An 18,831-nucleotide genomic window follows, 5' to 3' on the forward strand; every position below is an offset into this window, starting at 1 on the left:
TCTGGTTGGCGTGATCAAGTTGGATCAAAGCTTCTGTTTTTATGCTGTATGACTTTATAAATAAAAACAAAATTCTGCAGTGCAGTATACAGGGGAACCTCAATTATCCGAATACCAATTATCCGAATATCGGATTATCCGAAGGACATCTCAAGGTCCCAATGGAAACATTACATCAAAGATGTGTTGCCAACAGTGATCGCATCTTTTTTTTAAAAAACAGTGATTAAACAGGCACCGTCTCCAAATGAATAACCTTCCACCCTCTCTCCCCACACTTTCCCTGGAGTTCTACACAGTGGTGTACCCTAAACCAACCCCCAGATTAATCTCACTAACATTGTCCTGTACAGGGCAAAGGTGGAACCTGTCAAAAGATTGCAGTAAAAGGTTGTGTGCATGTGTGTGTGGCTGTGTGTGTTGTGGTCTATTTGGAGACTTACCCCACAAAGGCAGCAGCAGTCTTGTTGTTGGTGTCTAGTCCAGCTGCCCCAGAGAGGGGGCAGGTGTGTACGGGGTTGGGGAGCGGGCAGCAGGCGGTGTTGGACGGGGTTTGAGTTGGACCGGGAGGCGAAGGATGTTGGGGGCAGGGGATGGTGTCGGACTGGTTTGGGGCAGGAGGGGGCCAGTGTTGTACGACTGTGGGGCAGGAGAGGGGTGGTGTTGGACGGGTTTGGGGCGGGAGACTGGGGTTGGAGGGTGTTGTTGGATGGGTTACAGGCAGGAGGCAGTATTGGGGGGGTGGGGCCGGTGTTGGACGGGTTGCAGGCAGGAGGCAGTGTTGGGGGAGGTGGGGCCGGTGTTGGACGGGTTGCAGGCGGGAAGCAGTGTTGGGGGGGGTGGGGCTGGTGTTGGACGGGTTGCAGTGTTGGGGGGGTGGGGCCGGTGTTGGACGGGTTGCAGGCAGGAGGCAGTGTTGGGGGAGGTGGGGCCGGTGTTGGACGGGTTGCAGGCAGGAGGCAGTGTTGGAGGGGGTGGGGCCGGTGTTGGACGGGTTGCAGGCGGGAAGCAGTGTTGGGGAGTTGGGGGGGGGGGGGCGCCGGTGTTGGAGGGGTTTGGGGCGGGAGGCAGTGTTGGGGGGGGGGGGGGGGGTGTTGGACAGGTTGCAGGTGGGAGGCAGTGTTGGGGCCGGTGTTGGACGGGTTGCAGGCGGGAGGCAGTGTTGGGGAGTTGGGGGGGGCACCGGTGTTGGAGGGGTTTGGGGCTGGAGGTAGTGTTGAGGGGGCGGGAGGCTGGGGTTGGACGGGTTGCGGGCGGGAGGCTGTGTTGGGGGGCAGGGGAGGTATTGGACGCGATTGGGGGGTGCGTGCTGGGCTGAGGGCGGGGCCTCGCGCTATGTGATGTTGCAGTCTCCTGAACAGGGAGCAGACTTTAAAATTTCCAAGTCGCAGAGGAAAGACATTTAATCAATTAACCGAATAATCGTTTATCTGAACGAAATAGTGCCCGTCCATCACGATCGGATAATCGAGGTTCCCCTGTATTACAAGATCTCAGCATTTCGATCCCCTTCTCTCTGCTGCCCTCTGCTGAGGAAGTGTAGATGATGCTAGTTCAATAATAGATACCTCCAGTTGGGCACCTGCTAGTATTACTCAGTGCAATACACAACACTTAGGAAGTCAAGCAGCATTTGTCCTCTTGGGTGAATGTAAAAGACCCCGTGACATTATTTCAGAGGGGTTATTCTGTGCATTCTGGCCAAGATTAATCACCAAATGAATATTAGGAGATTAACCAGTCATTATCACAGTTCCAAAGAAGGTTATTGGACATTAAGTCTGCTTTCTCTCCACAGAAGATCTGTTGAGTTCCCCATCAATTTCAGTTGCTGCTTAAATCATCACATATTTGTTTGTGGATATTTCAATTAAAATTGGCTGCTGCATTGCCAACACTGGTATTGTCGAAAAGTGCGATGCTGGAAAAGCACAGCAGGTCAGGCAGCATCCGAGGAGCAGGAGAGTCAATGTTTTGAGCAGAAGCTCTTCATCATTATTGGCGGGAGGGGGCTGACAGTTAAATAGGAGGGTGGGAATGAGGTAGCTGGGAAGGCTATAGGTAGATGTAAGTGGGGGGGGAATGGGTGATAGTGATAGATTGGAGGGGAGGACGAAGCAGACAGGTGGGTAGGAAAATGGACAGGTGGACAGTTCAAGAGGGCAATGCCATGTTGGAGGGTTGGATCTAGGATGAGGTGGGGGAGGGGAGATTAGGAAACTAGTGAAGTCGATGTTGATGCCGTGTGGTTGAAGGATCCCAAGGTTGAAGGTAAGGCTTTCTTCCTCCAGTCTTGGCATCGCCTAACTCCCCTTCCCACTCCACCAAGTACATCAACTTCAGCAGTTTCCTAATCTCCCCTCCCCCCACCTCATCCCAGGTCCACCCCTCCAACTCGGCACCACACTCTAACTGTCCTACCTATCCATCTTCTTTCCCACCTTCCGACCTATCTACTTATTGCCTTCTCAGCTACCTTCACCCCCACCCCCACCTTCCTATTTATCTCTCAGCCCCCTTCCACCCCGCCCACATTCCTGAGGAAGGTCTAAATGCCCGAAACATCAACTTTCCTGCTCCTCGGATGCTGCCTGGCCTGCTGTGCTTTTCCAACGCCAAACTTTTGACTCAGATTCTCCAGCATCTTCATTTTCTCCTCTACTGCTATTTTGATAGCATTCTTATAAAGAGTTATCAGCAATAGAGTGTTTTGAGTCAGTGACTGTGAAAGGCGTTATGTAAATCCAAGTTTCTTATTATTTTGCAAATTTTAAATGAAAGTTTGAGGGGAACAAATCAATATCTTACTATGATTTCCTGGCTAAATAGTGATGCTTCAGTTAATGCTTTTGTCTTCATGACCATAAAATTGTCCGGTATTAACTACCGATGGCATTTAGAAGACAGTGACAGCTGGAGGCTGTGCAAGAAAAGAACATCTGGGCAAACAAGAAATTAAGAATCTTCTGCAATTATCACTGATCTAGTAAATCTCATTCATTTACTTACCCTGGCTGATTCTAGATGGTGTTGCAAGGACTGACTAACAACTCTAGTATTTTCAAGTGTAAGTGTAGGTCCAGAGAAATATTTCTCAACAACTCTTGTCTAAAACAAAACACATGGTTATTGTCAAACAGAACACTGTCAAATTACACTGAGAAGTACACTATTAAGATGGAAACAAAGTTTTTTGTAAAGATTGCATACTGTACTTAGGAAACTAATATTTATTATTTCAAGATTCATTCAGTTGGCCAGGTATGCATCCACTTTTCTTTTATGCAAGCCTGTGGAACAGTTACAAAAGAATATCTGAGGAATCTTAAAGAAATGAACAATAACCATCACCCTGTCATAATGTTTTAGACCAAAAATGAAAGTACAAGAGCATTTTGAGAAGGAACAATGGATCCATGAAGAGTAACAAGATAACTTAGGTTCCACTTTTCTCCCCACAGCCCAAATACATTTGTTAAAGCATCATTTTTCTCCTCAACTTCACAATAGGCACCCTTCCCTTGCTCCCCTAAAGTATCTTCTTCCAACTTGGGTCTGCATACAAACTATACTGTAATGATGTAACAGGACAGCCAGTTCACCATTAAGTTTAAAAATGCCTTCTGCACTTCAGTGTTACTTGACAATGCACTGCATTGCACAAATACGCATGTTTGACACACTGTTTCCCATAACTAAGTCAAACAAGCTAATAGGAAGGGTTTGGAGGGATATGGACCAAATGCATGCAAGTGGGACTGGTTGGACCAAAGGGTCTGTTTCCATGTTGTGTGACTTTATGACTTATCATCTGTGTTACAATTTTGCTGACCAATGCCTTGTCTTTCTGGGATTTTGGATAAAAATATATTCTTTAGAGGTTGGGTGAAATGAGGCAGAGGGGTGGTGATAAAACAGTTATATGAACACAGTTACATCCAAAGAACTGCAGATGCAAAAACAAGAAAACGAAACAAAAACAAAAAATAGTTCTGATGAAGAGTCACCAGACTCGAAACATTGACTCTATTTTCTCCTGACTGATGCTATCAGACTTGCTGGGAATTTCCAGCAACTGCTGCTTTTGTTTCAGATCTCGAGCATCCACAAAGCCTTTAAAGGCATTTTTTTTTCCACCTAAGTCAGTTGAACGGTGTAGTTTTTCAGACAAATAAAAGACATATTATTACATCTGTTACTCTTCAACTCCACCAGACAGCAGTTTCCTCCCCGTGCATTTATTATTATGGTCATGTTGGCCTTTGCATTACCCAAGATGCACACAGATGGGTAATTAAATGTTCTACAGTACTTACATCATCCTCTGCAAACACAGACAGGCTGAAGAAGGAGCCAAGGACTGACAGTCTCTGCAACTCTCTGCCGGTTCCTTGACTTAAAGGATCAGGCAAAAACAAAGGAAGTGAGATCACCTGGGAAGACAAAAGAATGTACAGTGAATCAATGGATTCTTTTTTTTGAACAACCACCATCAGTAAATAAGGCTCAACTCCTCCCCCACCCTGCACCTGCCTATAATGATTTGTTCCAACTTTTGTCTGTCCTGAAAGCACAGATTTTTATTTTTGCTTGTATATAGCTATGCTGACACTGACTCCCTGTGGCACCTTAAATTGCTTATCCTAGCCAAGATGAGGAGGTGCTGGTGTTGGGCTGGGGTAGACAAACTTAAATATCACACAACACAAGGTTATGGTCCAACAAGTTTATTTGGAAGCATTAGCTTTCAGGACCACTGCTACCTGATGAAGGAGCAGTGCTCTAAAAGCCAGCACTTCCAAATAAACCTGTTGTACTATAACCTGGTGTTGTGAGATACTTAATTTTATCCTAGCCAAGTCACTCTATTGCAACTGAAATCAACATTTATCAGTTCCCAGCAGGATTGTTGGATAACAGATTAAGAATGCAGTTTGAAAGCTCCCACTCTAACTCAGGAGTGCTAGATCACATCCAAAATGCTGCCCATGCTAAAATCAACAAATTCAACACAAATCACAGACTGGCTGCAAGTCCTTACCTGTCTGACTGGGTCAACTATAGGCTGGATAAACTCCCCAAGCTACTATTATAGCCAGTAAACAGATTTAAAGTTTAATGTTTAAAATGAACATTTGTAAAAATATTTTATACACAAAACACCAGATATCCTTCATACAATTTTACTAAGCTTTTCCCACCCCAGTCAAATTGAGGAGAGGTTGGTCATCAAACTACTGCAGAAAAATAATATTAGTTTGCTTTCTATATGAAGTTACTTTTGATTAATTGTTATCTCTTGAAAACACTGTTTGATGTAATAAACCATAAAACAATATCAACACAGAAAGAGATGAACTTACCAAAGTGCACACAGGATGTGTCTTCCCAAATTTAATTTCACATAATTCTTGTAAAGCCTGGAACAAAATAAGTGTATTATTCAGTTTAATTGACTAATAGATTACAGAACTAAGAAAAAACAAGCTCACAAATTTAATTCAGTTTTGATAACTACATTGTAAGGATCCATTCAACCTATGTTTAAGGGTTTTACTTCAACGTCTATCCATGTAGGATTTTGATGTTATTTGTGAATTCAAATAGCTGACCTGATTCTAAGTACCAGTGACATCTTTGTGCACCCATTTTCCACCTCACATCACTCCCAGGACAACATTCTGTCTGTCTTCAATATGTTCCCTCTCTAGTGTGGGTAAATATTCTGAATTCCTTCCTTGAAGATAATACGAAGGCACTTATAGAGTCATAAAAAGGTTTTTTCAAAACCCCACTGTTTCTTGGCAACGTGAGGAGGAAAAGGCGCACTCCCACAACCCAGGGCTTGAAGCAGGATCTGTCAATTTTCAAACTTGCGTCGTCCTGGCAAAACCACATGGCCAACTTGCAGCAGCCACATTCATTTCACAAATCAAAACAGCTTGTAAAAGCAAGTGACAGCAAGAGAACCAATTTTGTGATTCTTTGAAACAAAATTGTTCTGTGTAATTTAATGGATGCCAGTGCTAGTTGGCATCATTTACTACGACTAACATTCTGAGTGTTAACAGCTCAGAACCTAGACTTTATGGTTGCTGTGAAATGCATCATACCAATGATTAAGAGAATTAGTTTAATTTTTATTTGGTTTAAACTTTTCTGTGCACATATTGAAAACTAAATACAAATTAAATTAATTCTCTTAATCACGGGTGCGATTTTAACTTTTTCTGTGCACAATCATACCCGTGATTAAGAGAATTAATTTAATTTGTATTTGGTTTTCAAGATATGCACAGTAAAAGTTAAACCAGATTGCAAACTAACAGATACATGTTCATCTAAAGATGAATTTCTGAACTAATGTAGCACATGAGAACGAGATGCTGAAATAAGAACCCATGTTGTTATAAATAATTGAGGAAATACATGCATTTGTGTTTAGCATTCTTGTATATTCATAGGTCAGAATAACAGTCACAATAAATAAAACAGAGTTATTTGAACAATTAGCAGCTCGTGAATCATGTTAACTAGTGTATTAAATAGAGTTCATATAAAACAAATGTATAAATTCTTTACATTGAGTGCAAGAATATTCAGTCTAGAACAAAGGAAACGTCACGTTTCCCCCTTTCTTACCACAAGTGGATACTTGAAATTATCACCATCTAAAGAACATTCTTTCACAGCCTGTGCAAGACCTTGTATGATTGGAATAAAGATCTGTTGGACAGAAGATGAAAATTTCAAGTTCAGATTATCACCAGAATTAATATTTCCAAGTACTCAAAAGTCAAACTTCATAGCAAATGTTTTCATCAGGACCGTCCATTTGATACACGGAGTGAAAAATGCATTTGAAAGTATGCGACATGGGAGGAAAGGCATGATGTGCTGAAATGTGCAATTTTCAATTGTCCCAGCTCTAATTTTGGATGGAGGCAGGAAAGGGGGGGGGGGGGGGGGGGGGAGTATAAGACGGACAGAGGGGGAAGACAGAGACACAGATGGGGGGAGGGAAAACAGACAGATAGAGAGAGTGAGGGGGACAGACAGAGAGGGCAAGAGAGAGAATGGGATAACAGCTGGTATTTGGAATGAGATCCTGATCAGTTATATTCCCACTGAACAGGACTAAAAGGCAAAATGGCTTTTATGTTGTCAGAAATCAGTGTATTTGAAGTCTATCCCTAGAGACTCTCTCACAGTTTGATAACATAAAAGTCAGATGAGATTGACACCTTGAAGGAAAACCAACATCTTTAAATAGGAAAGAATGAATTGGAGAAATATCTGCAAAATTTCTCACCTGTTTGAATACCTCAGAGTCCTGATGGGTCATTCTAACTAGCTCTTGAATGAAGCCATACGGAAGATTCCTACACAACATATATGGTACTAGCAATGACTGCTGCAACAAGGACCTGTACAATATAAATGCATTTGTTTCATTAAACTCATTATAGCTGCCCAATCTTAGATGAAGCCACTCACTACACAAACATGAAGTAGCTGTCTACCGACAACATGTGTGACAAAGCCATGGCATTTTTTTGGTTAAGAAGTAGCCTAGAGACAGAGGCAGAGGCATTCTTTTAAAATGTTAAGAACAAACTGAAAGCTATCAATAAACCTTTGGAATACTGACCATTTTACTGTGTCATAACAGCCCTATCCATTAAATAACCCCATCAGCTCATCAGGGTCTTTGTGAAGCAGAGTGCACAAAAAGGAAGTGCATTGCATTAAAGGACAAACATCGTTTATTATTCCTTCATAGGATGTTACTGGCTGGGACAGTATTTACTGCCCATCCCTAATTGCTCTTGAAAAGATGGTATTGAACTGTATTCCTGAAATGCTACAGTTCATCTGTGTAGATACACGCACATGCTGTTAGGCAGGGAGTTTCCAGGATTTCGTTTCAATGCAAGTTAAGAGACAATGATATACTTCTAGTCAGAATGACATATGAAACAAGACTACTAAAGAATTGCAGATGCTGGAAATCAGAAACAAAAACAGAAATTGCTGGAAAATTTCAGCCTGGCAGCATCTGTGAAGAGAAAGCAGGTTAATGTTTTGGGTCCAGTGATCTTCAGAACACATTATCTGTGGTTTGGAGAGGAACTTGCAGGAAGTAATGTTTACATGCATCTGCTACACTCATCCTTGTGCATGATAGAGGTCGCATCCTTAAAAGATGTCCGTCAAAGTAGCCTTGGTGAGTTGCTGCAACATACACTGTAGATGGTACACACTGATGTCACCAGTGAACACAGCAAACGTTGCTGAAGGTGCACTCAGACGGACAACTGGAGAGACTTCCATCACATTCCCGACTTGTGCCATGGATCACAAATTTACACAAAGTGGAAGAATCCAGAATCAAGTAGACCTTATCAGACATTTTAGTTGGGTTTGTGCATCTCCCGATTGTAAATATTTCAAAATGAACAAGCTTCTATGAAATGCTCATAGATCTTTGTAGACATTCATTGTATGAAAAAAATTTCTACTGTTAGCTCCTTAGACTGATCTAGCTGTAAACAAATCAATAGTTTTCTCTCATATTAACTGGATTTAGTCTTCAATTCTTCTGCCTTGTGACTGATGAGAAACATTATGGAAATCCCATTCAATTCCTGATGATGTATATTTTGATAATGGGGTGAAATTACAATTTTTAAGGCAAATAATCAACCTGAATTCATTAGGTCGTCCCTTTTGGCAATGGAGTTGAGAAACAGAGGGAAGAAATTTTAAATGGCTAAGAAGCAGACTCCTAGATTGTCATTACCATCAAGTACAAACTGGAATGATGCTAATATTTGGTCATGGAGGCCAAGTGCAATGTTGTTTTAATGACCAAGTCAGATCTGGTAACAAACAATGAGATTTGTTGTAATATTTGTGAAAATCTGTGGATCATCAAATGGAAAGGGTAAGACAGTTTTGGTTGTGGATAAATAAGATGACATGCAGGATTTAAATGAAGGTAGATAGACAAAGGGAACAAAGCAACAGAATTTCTGAAGAAAAATGCAATTGTTGGAAATGGGAAACAAAAATGAAACATGTGATAAACACGCTGTAGAATCCATGGAGTAAAGGAACTAAAAGTTTATGGCTGAGATTACTCTTCAAAACCTTCATGCAAAGGTTGAAATAACTGCAGACTTTCTAGACACAAGGGCAAAATGCAGGATAGGGAAATCCAAATAGATGATAGCTAAGAGACTTCTTCCCTGGCAATATTCATAAGACATTTTTTTCTGTCAGCCGGAACTAACACACTTTAACATTTCTATGTACATCAAATATTTGATATTTTCCTTAGATATGAAAGTCAAACAAATGAACAGTGTTTAAAAAGAAAATCAAGAGTGTTAATTCTTCAAAAATCTTGTAGAATCAATAAGCAAGCTTGTACAAGAGGATAGATGCAGAGATGTATTTTGGTCCTAGTTTCTTGACATATAAAAGTTTGCCTTTCTGCACAATTTATGCTGCTCATAGTCTTATTGCTTTCTCTTCTCCATCAGTATAATGCAATTATACTAAAAGCAGTCATCTACAGACTCAGCTGTTAAGAGCACAAACAAGATTCCATAAACAAAGTTACATTCAAAAGATCTACAAGTTGATTCAAATCACTGTCAAATACTTACACTCATTAAAGATAAAAGAAAATCATATATATGAGACCCATTGAGGAAACAGGATAGTGATTAGAAGTCACGTTTTTAAAAAAAAAGATGCATCATTTCCTGATCTGGCAGTTAAAAGTAACAAGGAGCAGATTGGACTCAAATACTGTTTTTAGATTTGTTCTGCCTTGCATGTAGTTTTTTCTTGTTCTCTTATGGGATGTTGGTGCTGCTGGCAAAGCTTGCATTTCTCTTATGGCTTTCTAGGTCATTTCAGAGGCTGGTTAAGAGTTAACCACACATTGTTGTGGGGATGGTGTCTCATGTAGTCCAGACCAGTAAGGATGACTGGACAAATGCTCCTAAAGGACATTAGTTAACCTTAGGGTTTTCTTTTTTGATAGGGTTAAGGTTCTGGTAGGATCTTATGTTCTAGATTTATGAAATGAAATTCCATCTGCTGCTATAGGAGACCCATTTCCAGAGATTATTCCCAGGCCTTTGGATTACTCATCCAATGACATGATCATGATGCCAACATCTCCTGTTTAAAACCATCTCCTTTCCCACAGTGAAGTTAGTGAGTGCCTTCTGTTCGTAACTGAAATACATTAAGCAATGCTGCGATTTAAACCAGTGAATACAATCTTAAAAAAGTGATATTACTCCAGTTCTACAAAGATTTTAATGAAAGCATTCCCTATTTCTTTAAAAGCTTAAAGAAATAATTGGCAATTGATTAAAAATAGAAATCAGGTTAACTGGCAGGGCAAGTTTTGATTTGGTGTTTGTGTTCTTCCCGCAATGTTAATCACATTAGTAAGTAAACTGAAGTACAGTTATAAGCAACAAAAACTAACCTTGGCTGTGTGAGGGCCCCCTGCAACACAAGAGCTGTATGGGAGATACACTGGGATCGGATGTTGCTGAGCAGCTGACTAACAGATGGTTGACTGCACATCTGAAAACATTTGAGACATTTTTGGTTACACTTGACATTCTGCAATCACTTAGTGTGCACAAAATTCAGGAAAAGGAGCATATTCTTCAAAAGATGACAGAGGTAAAGGTAGAGTAATATTAAATCACCTCATCCCACCAAATTCACAAACAGTATGTCAATCATCCTTTCTACTATTCGGATAACATATCTACTGAGCAGCTATTTTCTCACAAATGTCAGTGCTACTCAACACCAAGACATATTTGTATTTTCTTCAGGAGAGGAATGAAGAAAATGGATCTACTTTCCAGTTCAAAACATCACATGGCACAGTACTACTACACTGCTTTTCTATCCAAAATGTAAGTGACATCACACTGGACATAATCAACATGTTTACTGATTTGAAATATATTTTTAGCCACCAGTTGTGAAGTCACGAGCAGTGTTCCAGCACTCGAAGTATCAACCGCCCCATCATGGTACAGTGAAATGGCAAAGGCTTGTAAGAACGCAGATTTACTGCCTGAGGGGTCCCAATTACCAAACTGCCAATGCTGGCCCAGAACTCAGCACAATGTAAAAATACCTTCACAGTTAACAAAATGCAGCATATTCGTTTCTTGGCCACTCTCAATATCCACAAGAACAATTACTCTGCTCCCAAACACTGATCTGCAAATTGAGCTTACTTCAATTACTCTAAATAGGTTAAAGAATCTCATCCTTTCCTGTAGGCACTAATAAGGGGAAGTTAAAGAAATGGACAAAGTGATAGAGCTTTGTCAATTAGACCTGATGGGTTGAATGGCCTCCTTCTGCACTGTAACAACTGTGACATATGAATTTAAATTAAGGAACAATGTTGACCAATTCAAGCCAATTGAGAACGATACACAAGCTCATTTGAAATTTGAAGCTGCTATGCAACTCCTATTTGCATGGTTTAGAAATAGTTGAAACGAAAATGCTACTGGCAAAATATCTGTCAATTTAACAAGCAGTAGCTTCAGTTAATGTTTCCGCTATCAGCTGATCCACAGCTCACTTTACTCCTTTCCTCAGCGAATTCCTCTGTCCGTGACTCCATCAAAATAATATACGAATTAATCTTATTGACATAGAATATTCATTGACTTCACCTGAGCTGTCTTCAGTTAGCACTACCAGCTCCAGATACATCAATTTACCAAGCTAGCTGCAGAAACAAAAAAGGTACATCGCTGATGAATTCTAGAAAGCATTTCTGGGAGGGCGTTATTGTCAGGCCTGTCCTGATGATCTGTTCTAATGAACTCAGCAGATTTATTCAAAGTACAGCTGGTCAAGAAACACGCAGTGTTGGAATCTCGTAATACTAACACCATGTCCAATAACAATAAAGCAGCTTCACTGAAGAATACAATCAAAATGAATAAATCCTAAAAAAAGATACCACCCCCCCCACCAAAAGCAAGAGCTTTGGATGACTTGAATAAATATTATTTTGCAGCTAGACTGCAGAAATGAACAATGTGGATCAAAACTCGTATTATCCGCAAACGGTGCTCTTTTCCCAGGAGGAAAGAAGGAAAAACAAAGAATTACGTATCTGGAGGCCAGCAATGAAGGATTGAACAGTAAAGATGGAAATACAGATAAATATTTGGATTTTGCTCAATTACTTCATGTGTGGGTGTAAAGCTCATTGAGAGATCAAATGATTGGGTTGAGTCCTTTATTGAATGGATTCCATATGGTCTATAAAAAGGTCTAAGCTTAATATGCTAAACAGTTCTGCCCCATTTGATATTTTACATTGTAATGGTCAGCATAACAGTTAGGATTTGTACTGACTGAACAGCAAGACTGCATGTTCATTTCTGGCTGGACTAATTAAAGAAGCTGTTTATTATTTTACCTTTGGAGCTTTTCTTTCTTCTATTCCAACTCTGTCAAAACACTCTATGAGGTAGTTCAACATTTCAGTCTCCTTACATGCTTCAATTGTGAAACGATCACTGCCAGATTCTGCACAAGAACCACTCGTGCCTAGACTGGTTTGGGGACAGGAAGCAATGGAAAAGAAATAAACATCAAGCATTTCCAAGTAGTAAATATAATACTGTGGTGATGAGAACATTCATGTATTATCCACGATACAGATAATATTCAATCGTTATGTTGAACCAATAACTTCTTGTAGTACTTCAAATCTACATCTTTGTATAACAGTGTATTCTCTAAAATACACTTTAAATGCAATTATCAAAGTGGTGGTCACGAGTGTTTAGGGTTAGCATCTTGAAAAAGCTACAATAAAGCAACTGACTTACAAAGCCTGAATCCATTTTAAAATGGACTTTGGTTCCTTTGGCAAAAAGACTAACAACAGACATTTAATCATAGGACAAACAACATGTATAAACCAGTCAACTGGTTAGCCTTTCACAGGGTGATCAAACCAAACATGCATATCTGTATACTTCATATTAATTGTACAATTTGTATGACGGCATCAAGTTAGCAAACATGCATGCATCCAGTTATTGATATTAAAAAAGGTCAAGTTTTCAATGCACGCTGACTAAAGGCATAACAGTATTTAAACAGTAAAATAAATAAACCAAATTGGCTGCGCCAGACAGAAACATGCCAGACCACAGTTGGTTTTTCAACCAATCTTTGCGATTGACCTTATTTTACCACCACCACCACTTCAAAAACATAACTACCATATTACTTGTGCAGTATCACTTATTCAACTGAACAACATACGCCAACCTAAAACAAGCTTGAAAAACTAAATTAAATGTCAGTATGTTGCCATTCATTTCACATTTTGAATCGAGACATTTCTTATCCAAGGTTAGACAGCAGTATGCCATTAACCTCAACATCTCCCAAATCAGAATATGATAACTCTCTAAACTTACAAAGATTAGTACAAAATTAAAGCAATGTTGTACTACAAAATCACTTAAGTAACTCAAACTTGCTATATGTAGGATACTAACAGCTCAGCAGACTTGCATTTAATCAGCATTACCAACGCAAGTCCAAAGGTGCAACAGCAGTGTTAGAATGCAGACAATCCTCCAAATTTTCCTGAAGTAGTGAAGTACATGCATCTTGGTTCAAAAAGATGGTTAATTTAATTAGCATTAGTGAATTATAATCGATTTCTCTTAGATACAGTTTGTGGTCTTGTCTTTTGTTTCTTTTTTCCTTTCACGAGCATGGACACAGCTGACTAGGCCAGCATTTATTGCCCATTCCCAATTACCCTTGGTGGTGGTGAACTCTAGTCCATTTGTTGCAGATAAATCCATAGTGCTGTAAGAATTTGTAGGAATTTGTGAAAGAACAGTGGTTCTAAGTTAGGATGGACATTGTTTGGAGCAGAATTTGAAGGTGGTATCATTCCCACCTATCTGCTATACTTATTTTAAATAGATGACAGCTGTCAAAGGGAGTCTTCTTAAATGGTACACACCACTATTACTGCATGGTGTTACAGGGAATGAATTTTGAAACTGGTGCCAAATCAGACAAGCGGCTTTGTGCTGGATGCTATCAAGCGACAGCCAGCCAGGTATACAGAGAGTATTTCATCACACTGATCTATCCCTCATAGATGGTGGACAGGCACTGGGAAGACAGGAGGAGAGCTATTTGCCATAGGATTCCTAGGTTCTGATCCGTCATTTTAAAGTACAGTATTTAGCTAGCAGATGTAATTCAGTTTTTAGTCAATGGTAGTCCCCAGGATGCTGGCAGTAGAGAATTCAGTGATGGTAATGCCACAATGTTAAGGGGAGACAGCTAGATTCTGTCGTGTTGCAGATGGTCATTGCCTGGCACATGTGTCACATTTGGTACTTGGCACACATCTGTTCAAGCTTGAATGTTAGTGTATGTGGACACAGGCTGCTTCTATATCGGAGAAATCACAAATGGTGCTGAACACCTTTCCCAGTGCTGACCTTACGATGGACAGAAGATCACTGAAACGGCTGAAGACAGTTGAGACTGAGACACTATCCAAGAAATATCTGCAGCAATGTTTCACAACGGAGACAACTGGATTCCATCAACCAGAAATAATATTCCTTTGAGTTAGATAGCACTCCAATCAGCAAATATTTGTACCCTAATTGCCACTGAATCCACTCCTGGAAGCCTAAACACATGTCTCACGCTGTCAAATACTGTTAACATCATGGGCAGTCACTCACTTTTCCTAGAGTTCAGCTCTTTTGTCCATGATTGGACAAAGGCTGGAAGTGTCAGGAGCTGAGTGGATCCATTGGAATCCAAAAAGTGAGCCATGAACAAGTCATTGTTAAGCAAGTGCTGCTTGATAGCAGTGCCGATGACATCTTCCATCACTATGCAATTAAAGCAGTAATTGGTCAGCTTGAATCTGTTTTGCTTGTGCATGGACAGGACATCTGAGCAATTTCTACATTGTTGGGTAGGTGCCAGTGTTGTAGCAATACTGGGACAGTTTAGCTAGAGAAAAGCTCATTCTGGAGCCCAAGTCTTCAGAACTATTGCTGGAATGTCTTAACCACAGCTTTTGCAGTACCCAATGAAATCAATAAACTGTTGAAAGCACATGGTGTAAATCAAAATGGCCAAAGAGTGGAATCACTTGGGTGTCATTCACTTAGCATTTCTACCTGAAATTGGATGAGGATATTCCAGCCTCGTCTTTTCATTCATTTCCTGGGCTCCTTTCATTAGAGAATGGGGATATTTGCGGAATCTTCATTTGCAGTTAATTGGTTAAGTGCCCACCAGTCAGAACTGCATGGGACAGGGTTACAGAGCTGAGATCCAGTCTATAGATTGTGGCATCACTTAGCTGTCAATTGCATGCTACTTTTGTTGTCTTGGCATGCAAGAAGTCCTCTGTCATAGCTTCAAAGTGTATTTTCAGCTTTCTTCTCATTTATTGAGAAGGTAATCCCTGGCATCCAAGAGTACTTTCCAATATTATCAGCAAGGGAATATAATGATTAAAATGTGCCCAATTATATCGTGAATGAAACAACCACCTCTTTAAACCACATTATATTTCCACAGTTATCACAATCAACATATGAATCTTCAATACCACTGGGTATTAAGTTTGCAGAAAGTTATCTAATTATGGTAACTAATTATATTTGCAACTTCGTATTGGCACTGAGGATGCATTTAGACAATACCATTTAATTGCTTCTTAACCTTCAATAGGGGAAATCAATAGTAGGGTCATTAATACCTATGACTGTAGATGAATGTCTGTCACCGCAATATTTCAGTTTTATTCAAAGTGGCAAGAATTACTTGAGTGCAAGGGCAAAATACCAGCGTGGTAAATTAGAGACCCAGCATGCAGCATCGTGAATGAAATGTCATTGTGTTGCAGTCATAATCCACACCATTAAGCACTCAACATTTAACAAACAACAAAGGAGGTGGTATTATTTGAAATTGCAGCTGTACACATCCTTGCATCTGGTTTACCATCTAAGTGGGAAGGAATTTCAGTGTTTACTGAGAAGTCTATTTATGTATTTTCAACTGTGTTACACCAACAGGGTTTACTCTCCAGTTTTTTCCCAGCACAGCAGTTACAGCATGAAGCAAAAGCTCAAAACTCAAACAAAACACAGTGTACATATGAGGGAAAAGTGATAGAATGTTTGATAATGAACTGAGAAGTGAAGGTAATACAAGTACCTAATGGAGCTACCTATAAAACCAAAATAAAACACACTGTTGTTAGTTGCACGCTCAAATGCTTAACCCATGCCCATTGCAGTAAAAGCTGCCAGGCATGTACAACCAATACCTGGAACCAAACTGGACACTAGACAAATCAACATCATCTTCCTCATCATCACTGTCATCATCATCGTCACTGCTGTCCTCAGGTAAATCAGAAAGAGCGAAGAGGAGAAGGGAAAAGGGATTGCTGTAGATACTACCAGAGGGAAAATTGAGATATTTAGCACACAAACCAAGATTGCTTGGAGGGTGGGGGTAGAAAAGGAGACATCAAGTTAAAACATGAAGATTAACTAATTTGTTTCTGATGTATTGTGTTTAAATATAATGCACAAATGTATTAAAAATCAAGTCCTATAATAAGCTAAAGAACAATGAAATTCATTATTAATGAATTCTACATGCTGTAACTTTCAGCATTACTGAAGGGATTGGGGTCTGATGTTGTATAACTAATAGCCAACCCATTATAACAAATATTATTTTATGCAATTTAACTTGAAGGAAGAAAAGCAGTTGTACATACTGGAGACTCCTTGCATGATATACTTTATATTCCTCATGTCTTAATGATGTTTTCTATTAAAAAAAAATGTTCAAGTAGTTTCTTAACCTTGCTCTACGAACCTGTCCCTATTTATCGAAAGATTTATACATGAAAGCTCCTCTCATTCCCCCACCAGTTACTTTACTGGCTGCCCTCTCAGTCTTCCTCATTCACACATCTTTCACAATTGATTATTGCTGTCTTGTATGCTCCAACATAAACTTAAAATGTATCCCATTCATCTTGTGCATTTTCGAATATTATCAATGCAGAATGCTAAAAGTAAAATGTTTACTGGCTTCCTGAGCTGAAAATAGAATTATTCAATCTTGTCATTTGCATAAGTTGGGTTTCAATGGAATACAGAATTGCTGATAATTCGCTGATACACATCTACTCTCCAAGCATTTTAAATTTTTTTTGAAATGCTATATTCTGTAGGCTGCATAGAGGTAGCAAAATTCATTCATTAAGTGAATTTAATTTGGAAGCTGTCAAAATGGGGATGCTCCAAACAAGAGGCCCTTGTTAGAAAAACAGTTTAAAGTCTTATTTTAAATTTCTCACACCAGAACAAAGTTCAAGTGCATTGAAAATTTAATTGGCAACCTTCTCTAAGTAACTTAAATTTGCACTCCTGCATAAATAAAACTGGAACATTTACTTTAAATTTATAATGTCAAGATATTTAAAAGAGCTCACAATATTATTTTTTATAAGTTGACAATACCTAAGTGGCAGCGGGCTCAGTGCAGAAGAACGGGAAGTTGCTGGAGAAGTGACTGGAAATAATGGTGGACCCATTACGGTGGGTTGTTGCCTTGGAGAACTCATTTGGATCGAAGAAGGGCTACTGGCCACAGTTTGTGCACTAGAAGTGACAGGTGTGATTGGCAACGGATTTGTACCAACATTTCTTAGCCTGGGAGAAGTTGCGAATAAGGGTGGGGAGCTCATGGCCAATGATGGTTGTCTTGAAGAGCTGGCCTGAATGGAGGATGAACGAGGAGCCATTGTACGTTGGCATGGAGAACTGGGCGTCACTGAAACAGGGCTTGCAAACTTAGGCTGCTGATTCGCACTGCCTGCAATCTTGGAAGGATGATTTGCTGCAAAGGATCGAGAACTTGGGCTGGTTCCATACAGACTAGAGTATTGAGATAGAGAGAAATTAGAAAGAAAGAAGAGAGAAAAATGAAAACATGGAAAAGAGATTACCAAGTTTGTAACATTAGAATTTCACTAGAAAAGCTCTGCATTTACTTTTCGACATATTGAAATTCAACTACAGCGGAAGCATTTAATCCCAATTAGCTCTGCAAATAGATGCCCCTCTGAATTTAGAGAAGTTCTTATAATACACAGGCATTCACAAAATAAGCTAATTTGAGAGTAGTCACGAATAGCTTGCTCATATTCAATAACAGCTTACACTTGACTTCTACACCTTTACAGGTACACAGACACCAATGAAGTAGATTTCAACCATTAGAACCATTGACAAGTTGCATTTTTTGCCCCTTCACTACGTCAACAAGTAAGTAATTAATGGTTCACATCAAGACATTTTTGATAATACTTTATATTAAATTGCAGTAATGTTATGGAGAAGAAATATTGTTTCACATAAGAGTAGTCCCATTCTAGGCTAATCAGTGTCTACATTATCAGAAAAAAGTTCTCAACTCTGCCTCAAGTATATTCAAAGAAACGTGTTGCCCAGAACTCAGAGGTCTGGGAATTGATTAGCAGGGAGAATTTAAAGATGTTTAATGTTACTGAAAATAACTACAGTTTTACAAATCTCTTTTACATTAACCTGTTGCATCCCCTCAATTGAAGACCAAAATGGAGAGTGACACATTAATTCCAATTCCATGAGAACAAAATATAAAGGTTAACGGGTAAAGTTGCCATAGTCTCAGAGG

The 18,831-nt window shown here is 39.7% G+C and overlaps 1 protein-coding gene across 2 annotated transcripts in view; it reads right to left on the minus strand.

Annotated features, from left to right (window-relative positions):
* ube4b (ubiquitination factor E4B, UFD2 homolog (S. cerevisiae)) overlaps positions 1-18,831 on the minus strand; it is an 83,757-nt gene that overhangs the window by 30,977 nt on the left and 33,949 nt on the right. The window contains exons 7-15 of one of the 2 annotated variants that reach the window (XM_043676206.2): positions 17,634-18,050; positions 16,421-16,552; positions 12,497-12,632; positions 10,514-10,614; positions 7,313-7,427; positions 6,643-6,726; positions 5,364-5,420; positions 4,317-4,433; positions 3,010-3,108 (exon numbers count right to left, since the gene is read on the minus strand). In XM_043676206.2, the coding sequence (XP_043532141.1) occupies positions 3,010-3,108; positions 4,317-4,433; positions 5,364-5,420; positions 6,643-6,726; positions 7,313-7,427; positions 10,514-10,614; positions 12,497-12,632; positions 16,421-16,552; positions 17,634-18,050 (1,258 nt within the window). The remainder of the gene's footprint in view (positions 1-3,009; positions 3,109-4,316; positions 4,434-5,363; positions 5,421-6,642; positions 6,727-7,312; positions 7,428-10,513; positions 10,615-12,496; positions 12,633-16,420; positions 16,553-17,633; positions 18,051-18,831) is intronic. The other variant, XM_043676208.2, reaches the window with a different exon arrangement.

Source organism: Chiloscyllium plagiosum, unplaced genomic scaffold, assembly GCF_037043375.1.
Source record: "Chiloscyllium plagiosum isolate Xiang-an unplaced genomic scaffold, Cpla_swu_hap1 HiC_scaffold_37, whole genome shotgun sequence".
NCBI classification, from domain to species: domain Eukaryota; kingdom Metazoa; phylum Chordata; class Chondrichthyes; order Orectolobiformes; family Hemiscylliidae; genus Chiloscyllium; species Chiloscyllium plagiosum.